The 12,265-nt window shown below is 39.0% G+C and overlaps 1 protein-coding gene across 23 annotated transcripts in view; it reads left to right on the top strand.

Moving 5' to 3' along the window:
• The window catches only part of MIGA1 (mitoguardin 1), a 96,525-nt gene extending 92,702 nt beyond the window's left edge, over positions 1-3,823 (top strand). For 12 of the 23 annotated variants that reach the window (XR_010582642.2, XR_012418466.1, XM_015433840.4 and 9 more), the window contains 2 exons: positions 870-986; positions 2,826-3,823. Coding sequence is in view for 15 of the 23 variants with exons in the window: in XM_015433840.4 (XP_015289326.1) it covers positions 870-986; positions 2,826-3,044 (336 nt within the window). In the remaining 8 variants the exon portion in view is untranslated. The remainder of the gene's footprint in view (positions 1-869; positions 987-2,825) is intronic. The other 11 variants (XM_074003279.1, XM_074003272.1, XM_074003285.1 and 8 more) reach the window with 3 other exon arrangements.
• Positions 3,824-12,265: the final 8,442 nt, after the last annotated feature.

Raw genomic sequence — 12,265 nt, 5'->3', positions numbered from 1 at the left:
TTTTTGCAAAGACAAGATTTCACCATGTTGTCCAGGCTGGTCTCGAACTCCTAGGGTCAAGTGATCCACTTGCCTTGGCCTCCCAAAAGTGTTGGGATTATAGGCATGAGCCACCATGCCTGGCTGTTTGGCTTTTTTATGAAGCATTTTTATGAGGTAAAAACAACTTTTAAGGGCGGGATATGGCAGCTCATGCCTGTAATCCCAGCACTTTGGGAGGCCACGTAGGGAGGATTGCTTGAGCCCAGGAGTTCAAGACCAGCCTGAGCAACATAGTGAGACCTGTTTCTACTAAAAACAGAAAAAATTAGCCAGGAGGGGTGGCATGCATGTGTGGTTCCAGCTACCTGGGATTTTGAGGTGGGAGGATCGCTCAAGCTTGGGAAGGTGAGGCTGCAGTGAGCCATGACTGCACCAGTGCTCTTCACCCTGGGCTACAGAGTGAGACCCTGTCTCAAAAAAACAAACAACAAATAAAGAAATGTGTCTCAGCACATATTAAACTATTGACTAGGATATGAAAACTATAAACTAGTCTATATAAAACACTCTATGACTCTAAAGGTTTCTTGTAACCTTATTAACTTCCTTAATAGCATGGCTGATGATTGACTCTTGGTTTGCCCTCAAAAACAGTAGTCATGAGCCTTGCACTGTAGTGTGCACCTGTAGTCCCCACTGCTCAGGAAGCTAAAGCAGGGGGATTGCGTGAGGCCAGGAGTTTGAGGTGTTGCTAGACTCTGGTCTAAAAAGCAAATTTTCTTAAACTCCCACTGGTCATATAATGAATAGCAACTTCAGTTTCTGTACTAGAGAAAGCAAATAACAAGAAGGTAGAAATAACTTGATTCTCCTTTACTTCCCAACAGATCCCAGATGGATTTTTTGCCCATTTTTATGCCATTTGTGAACACATCAGTCCTGTCCTAGCCTGGGGCTTTTTGGGTCCTAGAAATTCTCTCTATGATTTATGTTGCTTTTTTAAGGTATGTTCAGTCATTGAGTAATTTCTCTTTTTTTTCTAAATCAAAGAGGAGATACGGTTTTATTCTGTTTTGTTTTGCTTTTGTAGAAGAACAGCTGTTATTTAAGAGTAAATTTATAAAAGTCACCTAAATTCAGCATTTAAATGCCAGTATTAACTATTTTTGGCATTTTATAATACCACTATTATTATAATGGACCAGTATTTTATAGATTTGTGCTTTATTGTGGAGTAGGCTCAGCATATCCATTCACCTTATCAATTCCCTAATGCAAGGGATACCCAAGCTTGAGCAACACAGTGAGACCTGTTTCTACTAAAAATAGAAAAAATTAGCCAGGAGGGGTGGCATGCGTGTGTGGTTCCAGCTACCTGGGATTTTGAGGTGGGAGGATCGCTCAAGCTTGGGAAGGTGAGGCTGCAGTGAGCCATGACTGTATGAATTTGAAAGTCTGGATGTTTTATTGTACCATTCTTTTTTTTAAATTATGTTTATGTGCTGTCAAGGTAATATTTTTATAAATGGTTTAGAAAATGTTTATTTTACTCTCATTCAGAACACATTGGTTTTTGTAGTTTACTTGACCACCCAAATGTAAGGTATGTGTTTTAGGGATTGGGAATTAAGTCTGTCATCAGTGAGCATTCTGACTTGGGGCAAATCATTCTTTGATGTTCCTTTTCTTTATCTATAAAATGAGGGGACCTAACAGGTTGATTGCTAATGACCCTTTCAGATATAAAATCTAGTGAATCAGCCGGGCGCGGTGGCTCACGCCTGTAATCCCAGCACTTTGGGAGGCCGAGAAGGGCGGATCCCAAGGTCAGGAGATGGAGACCATCCTGGCTAACACAGTGAAACCCCGTCTCTACTAAAAATACAAAAAATTAGCGGGGCGTGGTGGTGGGCACCTGTACTCCCAGCTACTCGGGAAGCTGAGGCAGGAGAATGGCGTGAACCCGGGAGGCGGAGCTTGCAGTGAGCCGAGATCGCTCCACCGCACTCCAGCCTGGGCGACAGAGCGAGACTCCGTCTCAAACAAACAAACAACAAAAATCTAGTGAATCAGTGAAGTGTGTCTTCTTAGTACTTCTTAATAACGTTTGGAAGATACGTTATTAAGAAAGAAGACAAATTAAATATTCCTGGTTTTCACTCTTTGAAATTACTTTTTTTATGGTGACATAACAGCTGAGACTTAATACTTAGTAGCAGGCAGTTTGCTTACAGTGAGTTTCAGTGTATATAATAACTTACTGAAATGAAATATCCTTCAGGATCTACCACTGATTTGAGACCTGAAATGTTCTTTGTTTTTCATGTGCCTTAAGGGTTTTTCTTGTACAAAAAAAGCACATTTAAAATTATAATGTATTATTTTATTATTATTTATTTAAAACTATTACTAGAATAGTTTATTTTTCTGTCTTAGAGTAGAGGCAATGCTCAAAGGTCACATTGAAGGAAAAGGACTATAACCCCTTACATTTAAACAGTGCTTTAGAGTTTACAGGCACTTCTTATAGATTATCTTTTTAAAATGTTTCCCCACCTCTTCATGGTATCACATAGGTTATCTTTTTTGATCATCATGTCATCCCTGAGTAGTAAGTAGGATGGGTGGTATTAGCCCTATTTCACAGAAAAAGACAATGAGCCCCAAAAAAGGAAAGGTTAAATCACTTGTGCAAGGCCCCTTTTCTAATGAGATATGAAACTAGCACTGGAAGTCAGGTCTTCTGATTCCTGATTCAATGCTCATTATAATATTAGAAGCTTTTTCAATGTAACATACCTTTGGTCTAATAAATGCCAATTTGTTTTGTGTTCATTTTCCAGAATCAAGTTCTTTTATTTCTCAAAGACATTTTTGACTTTGAGAAGGTGCGCTATTCAAGCACAGAGACGCTAGCTGAAGACCTCATGCAGTTACTCATTCGCCGCACTGAGCTTCTAATGGCCTATCTTGAAGCAGATGCCCTGAGGCATGCGAGTAGTTGTCTAAGTAGTCATGGTCATGTTATGTCCACTGGGCTACTGGAAGCCAAAGTACAATAAGTACCGTAAGAATCCTGCAATTTGAGTGTGCTATGAAATATTTTAAGGTAACTATTGATTTTGTAACATATATTACAGAACCAACAGAATTGGTGCATGTGGATTCAGGAGGAAAAAAAATCTAGTAAAAAATGAGCAACTGTACTGTATTTATACAGAAGTTCTGTCATTGAATTCCTGTGTAGTGTAGTCATAGTGGCTTTTTGCACTTATTAGGTAATAATCAAAGTTGTGAAATGTATCTTTTACAAAAATATTGCTTGAATTGAAGCCAATATTTGGGAGTTAATTGGTTTGTCTTCTCGAAGCTGTCATTCTCAAAAGCTCTGTTTTTATGTTTTGCACCTTTAAAATGTACACTTTAGCCAAGATCTTTGTGGCCCACACATGAGAGAATATATTACTCCTAGTGTCAGTATATTTAACTTTGCCTAGAAACATATTTTTAATTATAAAGTTATTTGTTTAATCAAGTTTAGGCAGTAACGATGTTTAACATGTACTGCATACATTATTACTTGTGCATTTGCTTATGTATTTGAATCAAAGAAATTGTAATCACTGAATATTGTTATAGACTATTTAAATGGGCCACTTGTAGTGGCTCATGCCTGTAATACTTCGGGAGGCTGAGGCAGGAGGGTAGTTTGAAGCTAGGAGGTTGAGAGTAGCCTGGACAACATGAGGAGACGCCTGTCTCTACAAAAAAATAAAAATAAATTAGCTGGTATCAAGCAGAGTTCCATGGAAATATTAAAATTTAAAAGTAAAAATAAAAATAGGCCGGGCTTGGTGGTTCATGCCTGTAATCCTAGCACTTTGGGAGGCCAAGGTGGGCGGATCACCTGAGGTCAGATGTTCGAGACCAGCCTCACCAATATGGTGAAACCCCGTCTCTACTAAAAATACAAAAATTAGCCAGGTGTGGTAGCGGGCGCCTGTAGTCCCAGCTACTAGGGAGGCTGAGACAGGAGTATTGCTTGAACCCAGGAAGTGGAGGTTGCAGTGAGCCGAGATCGCACTACTGCACTCCAGCCTGGGCAACAAAGTAAGACTCCATCTCAAAAAATAAATAATTTAATTAAATTAGTTGGGTGTAGTAGCATGTGACTGTGGTCCCAGCTACTTGGGAGGCTGAGGTGGGAGGATCACTTGAGTCCAGAAGGTCAAGGCTGTCATGAGCCATGATTGCACCACTGCACTCCATCCTGGGTGACAGCAGTACCCTATCTCAAAAGTGAATAAATAAAACAAATAAAACATTTAAATGAATTGACACTGAGAAATTTACAATTTATAAATTTATATTAACTGTAGTTTCCAAAATATGTTACTGTTGGTCCTGTAAGTTACAAAGAGACTGAAGAACTTTCTTTTTATACATTAGAGCATTTTTCCCTGGAATGAATATTAATTAAAAAGATAGCATTTATTAATTAATAAAGGCAATTTAAAATTTAGTGTTATTTGAAGACTGTCAACATCTGAAGGTATAAAACTTGGTACAGTAAAATAATTTCTCCTTTCTCCTACAAAACTTCCTTTTAGTTATTCCCACAGAAAACTCAGCCCAGTGGGAATTTGTCATATTATGCCCATGTTTTTAAAATATTCATATTTTGAATCTTACTGACGTTTTAAAGAAGGGTTTTTTCCTCCCTTGAATGTAAAGCAAAACTATTTTTAATCATGTGGAAGTATATATTTCATGTTCATTATGATAAATCTACAAACGAATTGTTTTTATGGGTGGGGTTCTTCTATAAGAGTATATTAAATGCTTTCAGAGTTGTATTAATTTTGTTTCTAAATAATATACCACTTATTTGGAGTGGCTAACTCAGTATGTAAGTAGATTAGATTTATTGATTTTGCCCCTAAAACGGGCTTTATTCATTTTAGGAGTGAGTTGCACAAAAGGACCTAAAATGCTCTGGTTTTTTTCTTCTTTTAAGAGACAGGGTCTTGCCCTATTGCCCAGGCTGGAGTGCAGTGTGCTATCATACATAGCTCACTGCAGTCTCCAACTCCTCATACTAGATGCATGTGCCACCATGTCTTACTCCTAAAACGCATTTTTAAAAAGCGAATTTTTAGATGAAAGTGCCTAGTTTCTGATTAATAAATAGAAGATGAAAAGTCGGGGGGAAAAGCATAATCTTTTAAGATTTGTAAATTTGTGTATGTGCCACATTTATGTAAATTAACTACAAAATATGGAATTCAGGATCATGCTGTTTTGCATGTACTTTCTAGGTTATATAGCATGAAACATACAAATTACCACTGTTCTTCAGTATATAGCTCCTTGACTTTTCTTACATAGATGCTTAATTTAACAATTACCTATTTATAATTCTTATTATTGATGGGAATATGATTAGAAGTACCAAAACTAAAAATTCCATTATATACTGTTTACTTTTTATTTAATATTACATGTTTTTACCTTGTTGTGGTATCTTTGGTCTTGAATGATACACACACATATGTGTGCATGCACATGCATTTCATTACCATGTAGACAAGACAGTTATTGCTTATATTAACTTACCCATTTGAGGGATAAGTGTTTTAAGTTGTGGTTTTATAAGCAAAGCTATAAGTAAATGTAATTTATTTTAGAAAGATATTATTTGACAGCAGTTTTGAAGAATTGCACTATTTGATAATGCTGCTACTACATGAGATAACTCTGGGGAATTAATTTTATGAGATAAGACGAATGGCTTTCTAGAAGGTGTTGCTTTTTATTTTGTTTTTTTTTTCTTTTTTACATTTCATCTAAGAAAAAGTTGCTTATATTCAGCAGGATGGTTTGTCAAATTCAGTGTTTGAGTTTGTTTCTGGTCAGTTCAGTAGCTGCTACTTTAGCAAGATGTGGCCTTTCACAAAAGAGGTAAGAGTGACCAAATAGAATTTTAGGACAGTAAGTATAGGAAAAACCTCTCTATTGTAAGAGAAGAAACTTGAACTTTTTTTTTTTTTTTTTTTGAGACAGTTTCGCTCTGTCGCCCAGGCTGGAGTGCAGTGGCGCGATCTCGGCTCACTGCAAGCTCTGCCTCCCGAGTTCACGCCATTCTCCTGCCTCAGCCTCCTGAGAAGCTGGGACTACAGGCACCCACCACCACACCCGGCTAATTTTTTTGTATTTTTAGTAGAAACGGGGTTTCACCATGTTTGCCAGGGTGGTCTCGATCTCCTGACCTTGTGATCCGCCCACCTTGGCCTCCCAAAGTGCTGGGATTACAGGCGTGAGCCACCGCGCCCAGCGAAACTTGAACTTTTTAAAGGAAATGTCCTCTTGAACATTCTGACTGCATGGAGAAGGGTACTTAAGACATATATAACAGGCCGGACGCAATGGCTCATGCCTGTAATCCCAGCACTTTGGGAGGCCCAGGTGGGCAGATCACCTGAGGTCGGGAGTTTGAGACCAGCCTGACCAACATGGTGAAACCCTGTCTCTACTAAAAATACAAAATTAACTGGGCATAGTGGCGCATGCCTGTAATCCCAGCTACTCGAGAGGCTGAGGCAGGAGAATCGCTTGAACCTGGGAGGCAGAGCTTGCAGAGAGCCGAGATCGTGCCATTGCACTCCAGCCTGGGCAACAAGAGTGAAACTCTGTCCCAAAAAAAAACAAAAGACATATATAACAGTTTCCATTTGCCTTAAAATTGGGTTAAATAGCAAAAGCAATGTTTTTAAAAATGATTAGTTCAGAGCCTTTTAGGGTAAACCCTGTTTAAACACTCATGGAATTGCCCTTGCCACCATGAGTTCTACCATCCACTTCCATATGTAAATTGTAAGAGGGACTTCAGTTAAGTCAGTCCTGAGAAAATAGCCTTTTTTCTGGAAGAAAGAAGATAAATTTTCAGGCAATTTACATTTGGTATTTCTTTTAATTTCCTTTTTTCTATTTTGATTTCTCTACATTTTTGTTCAACTAAAAGAGTACTTATTTCTTCTTGAAGGTTAACATTATGTTTATTAAGTATCAAAATGGACTTATCTTTTAAAAAAGAAGACAAGTTTTCCATACTGTCACAGCTCCAAAGAACTTTCTATCTTTCTCATACAGTAATATTCTTTATTTGCATCCATTTACTATGATTCCATTAATTTGTTAAATTAACTGCCTTTATAAAAATATTTACAAATGTTTTCTTGCCTTAAAATGTAACATTTTCTACTTTAATTTCCAAGAGAGTGATTATTTGCATTACAAAGGAATTCTTAATAATTCCTGTTAGCCTAGGAAATAGGAATGCCAAAGTAACATTTAATGTACTTCTCTGTAACTTTTCATCATCAGAAATTTTTAATTATGTTTATATAACCCATTTTCATTTTAATGTGAATATATATTCAGAAATTATTTGATGTAAATTTCAAAATGATTATAGAAATTAAGCTGAATTCTAATTTTTGCTTAGATTAAGAAATATGTATGTGAAATTTAAGAATTTATGTAACCTGTGATTAATGGAAATAACGTCCCTACTTTGTTACTAATGAATATATTATGTTATTGTTTTGTTTAGTTTGAGAACAACCATGTATTAGCTTTACTTGGCTGATATCAGTAAATGTTTCTATTTCCTAAATGTAAGGCCTGTACTCATTAATTTGTGTAAAAGTAAAACACTACAGTAGCAGAAAAAATTGCACTGGCTCTTTAGCCAAAATAAGCACTGTAATGTGGATGTATTACTATTACTGCCAAATAAAAAAGTGATGGTACGTCTTGTTGATGTATTGAATATTTTAAACAATGTTAATATATAATTATGAAGTCACACTTGTCTCATCAGATCCTATATGAGAACAGTCTCCATAAGACCCATATATATGGCATAGAGAACAGGACAACTGCAGAAGCATTATAACCAAATACAAAACTTTATCATTAAAATAAAAAATAAAAGGCCAGGCGCGGTGGCTCACGTCTGTAATCCTAGCACTTTAGAAGGCCAAGGCGGGTGGATCACCTGAGGTCAGGAGTTCGAGACCAGCCTGGCCAACATGGTGAAACCCTGTCTCTACTAAAAATACAAAAATTATCTGGGCATGGTGGCAGGCACCTGTAATCCCAGCTACTCAGGAGGCTGAGGTAGGAGAATCGCTTGAACCTGGGAGGCAGAGGTTGCAGTGAGTTGAGGTCGTACCATTGCACTCCAGCCTGGGCAACAAGAGCAAAACTCCATCTCAAAAAAATAAACAAAATAAAAAATAAAGATTAAAAAATTTATTGTTTCTCCATCTACCGATGTGGGGAAAAAGACAGTTTTGTGATGAATAAAGTGAAAGTACTTGTGTTTTAATTAAAGTGTTTGGATGATAATGCCATCAAGCATAATATAAACTTATCATATTGATATATATGTATCATTACTATTCATATATGATCTGAACCTCCTGTCTCATCAGTTCTTCAAAAAGCTTCAGATATATGGCCAGGTGCAGTGGCTCATGCCTGTAATCCCCGCACTTTGGGAGGCTGAGCAAAGCAGATCACCTGAGGTCAGGAGTTTGAGACCAGCCTGGCCAACATGGCAAAACCCTGTCCCTACTAAAAATACAAAACTTAGGCCAAGTGTGGTGGCACACACCTGTAATCCCAGGTTCTTGGAAGGCTGAGGCAAGAGAATTGCTTGAACCCAGGAAGTGGAGGGTGTAGTGAGCTGAGATCACGCCACTGCACTCTAGCTTGGGCAACAGAGTGAGACTCAGCCTCCAAACCAAAAAACAAAAGGGTTCAGATATATTTAGTCAAGGAGAGGGATGCCTCCTGAATACCACCATAGTAACCAGATGGAAGTCACCTGAATATGAAAACAGATTCTTAGTTTGGGACTTTTAACAAATAGGCTAATTTTAGGATAATTATATATGCTGTAGATATGTATGCTGTAGATAAATGTACATAGTTATATTTTTAGAATTATTAAACATATAAAGTGAAATATATTGATAAGAAAACCATATAAACATGAGTAGAATCTTTCCTTAGCTAGGATACAGGGTTGGAGTGCAGTGGGAAACTAGAGCAGCATCTCATTCTCATTTTCTGTTTTGTCATTATCTGCCATACTTTGTTGTCTAATGCATCTTCTTTGATCCCACTATCTGAACTTAATGTAATCTCTCTCTGAATTCTTGTGTATGTTTAAAATGCTTCTCTGCAAACATCTTAGTGCCCTATTGTTAGACTTTATAGGGCTTTGCTGGAAATCTTTATAAATAGCTTTGTTAATCTTTCCAAACTAACTGTTCTTATGCTGCTTCTGACTGCTGTTTTTTTCTGCAGTGTTTCTTCTTATGCCCTGTATTCTCTGATACTTTATCCTGCCACTTCTTCCCCCGATCTCTTTCTCTTCTTACGCTACTGACATCTTTGATGAGGCTACACAAGCTCTTCTGTCTGCTAAGCTTCTTTCTTTGGCTTTTTCTCTGTGAACAGTGAAAACCCTACGGTAACCTCAATCATCTGGGCAGGGAAGGACTGTATTCTACTACAGAGAAGAAAAGCAGCCTTCCTTCTATGACACTTTTTATTCTTTACTTAAAAGCCACAGCAAAGCAACTGGTACATCAAACATGTCTTTTATGTGTGTCACAGAAGCCTTTCACAAGGTACATTTATATTTAGGAAATTACAGAACTTTTATAATTTGCTATGATTGAAACGATACCATAGTACTTGAATATAGAGAAGCGCTTTGAATTAGAAAACACTTGAAATATATGACTTCCAGAACTTTGCTAATTCTTATTTAATAATAACTCTGTGTGATAATGGTCCCAGGGGCTGGGCACGGTGGCTCACACCTGTAATCCCAGCACTTTGTGAGGCCAAGGCAGGTGGACTGCCTGAGCTCAGGAGCTTGCGACCAGCCTGGGCAACATGGTGAAACCCCATCTCCACTAAAATAAAATGAGCTGGGTGTGGCAGCGTGCACCTGTAGTCCCAGTTACTCAGGAGGCTGAGGCAGGAGAACTGCTTGAACCTGGGAGGCGGAGGTTGCAGTGAGCTGAGATCACATCATTGCACTCCAGCCTGGGCAACAGAGCGAGAATCCATCTCAAAAAAAAAAAAAAAGAAAGAACGAAAAAAGAGAATGGTCCCAGGAATTTTACAAAGGACCAGTAAAATAATGTGGTAGAAGATGAAGATGTATAATAAATATTAAAACAATTATATTCACAATCTGTTACAATACAACAAATCCCAAAATTTTAGCAGCTCAAAACAACAAACATGATCTTACACAGTTTCTGAAGGCTGGGAATTCAGGAATGGCTTAGTCTGGTGGTTCTCTCCTGAAGTTGCAGTCATCTGAAGGCCTGATTGGGGCTGGAAGACTCACTTCTAAGGTTTTCTCATTCACGTGTCTGTTGTCAGGAGTCCTCAGTCCCTTGCTAGCCATTGGCAAGAGACCTTAGTTCCTACCAACTAGACCTCTCAGCTGCCTGAGTGTCTTTTAAGACATGGCAGCTGGCCAGGCATGGTGGCTCATGCCTGTAATCCCGGCGCTTTGGGAGGCTGAGGCAGGAGGAATGTTTGAGCCCAGAAGTGTGAGACCAGCCTGGGCAACATAATGAGACCCTATCTCTACAAAAAAAAAAAAAAAAAGGCATGGCAGCTGGCTTCCTCCCAGATGAATAATCCAAGAAATCGCAGCAAGGTAAAAGACACAATGTCTTTTATAACCTAGATGTTGAAGTGTTACCACTTCTGCCATTGGTAACACAGACCAATGCTGACACAATGTGGGAGGGGATTACCCAGGATGTGAGTACCAAGAGGTGGAACATGTGGGGTTGTGTTGGTGGCTGGATACTATGGCAGGGAATCATAATAAATTATACATAATGATATAGACAATTTTTTTTTTTTTTTTAAGAGCGAGACAAGGTTTTTCTCTCTCTAACCCAGGCTGGAGTGCAGTGGTTCTCACTGCAACTTCTAACTCCTCGGCTCAAGTGATTCTCCTGCCTCAGCCTCCTGAGTAGCTGGGGCTACAGCCACATGCCACCACACCTGGCTTATTTTTACTGGTTAGTAGAGATGAGGTCTTGGTATGTTTCCCAGGCTGGTCTTGAATTCCTGTCCTCAAGTGATCCTCCCACCTCAGCCTCCCAAAGTTCTGGGATTACAGGCTTGATCCACTGTGTCTCGTTGACATTTTAATTTTAATGAGTGAATGAATGTACATTCTTTGGTCAATCTTTTGATATACCAAGGCCTTTAGTTGGGAGTATGGATTCACTCTATATTTCAAGATATCTTTGTTACATAAACTAAACCGCTAAATCAGTGGTCCCCAAACTTTTTGGCACCAGGGGCCAGTTTAGGGGAAGACAATTTTTCCATGGACAGTGCGGGGGTGGGTGTGGTGGATAGTTTTGGGATGAAATTGGTCCACCACAGATCATCAGGGATTATATTCTCATAAAGAATGCACAACCTAGATTCCTTACATGCAAGTTCATAACAGGGTTTGCGCTCCTATGAGAATCTAATGCCATCGCTGATCTGACAGGCAGCAGAGCTCAGGTGGTAATGCTCACTCGCCGGCCCTCACCTCCTGCTGTGCAGCCTGGGGTTTGGGGACCCCTGCCCTAAATCATCATCTGGAATTTCGAGTTTTCCTTACTTTTTTTTTTTTTTTGAGACGGAGTCTGGCTCTGTTGCCCAAGCTGGAGTGCAGTGGCTGGCTCCGCCTCCCGGGTTTAGGCCATTCTCCTGCCTCAGCCTCCCGAGTAGCTGGGACTACAGGCGCCCGCCACCTTGCCCGGCTAGTTTTTTTGTATTTTTTAGTAGAGACGGGGTTTCACCATGTTACCCAGGATGGTCTCGATCTCCTGACCTCGTGATCCGCCCGTCTCGGCCTCCCAAAGTGCTGGGATTACAGGCTTGAGCCACCGTGCCCAGCCGAGTTTTCCTTACTTTTAAAGGAGAGAAAAGGTACATGAAAAGCATTGACTGCAGAATCTCCCTAGATTTGTACAATTTTGTACCCAATCTTTTACATTTATCTTCTCCACACCTAGCTTGGTGGTAATTTTTGTAAGCTATTTGCCTTTATCAAGTTTTTTCAAAGCATTCAGCTCAGCTTTTATAAAAAACTATAACTTTATTTTTGCTTTTATAATTTCTTTTCTTTTTTTTTTTTTTTTTGGCACTATCTCGGCTCACTGCAGCTTCTGCC

This window comes from Macaca fascicularis, chromosome 1 (genome assembly GCF_037993035.2).
Source record: "Macaca fascicularis isolate 582-1 chromosome 1, T2T-MFA8v1.1".
Taxonomy (NCBI): domain Eukaryota; kingdom Metazoa; phylum Chordata; class Mammalia; order Primates; family Cercopithecidae; genus Macaca; species Macaca fascicularis.
This window is presented reverse-complemented; position numbering and strand designations above follow the sequence as displayed.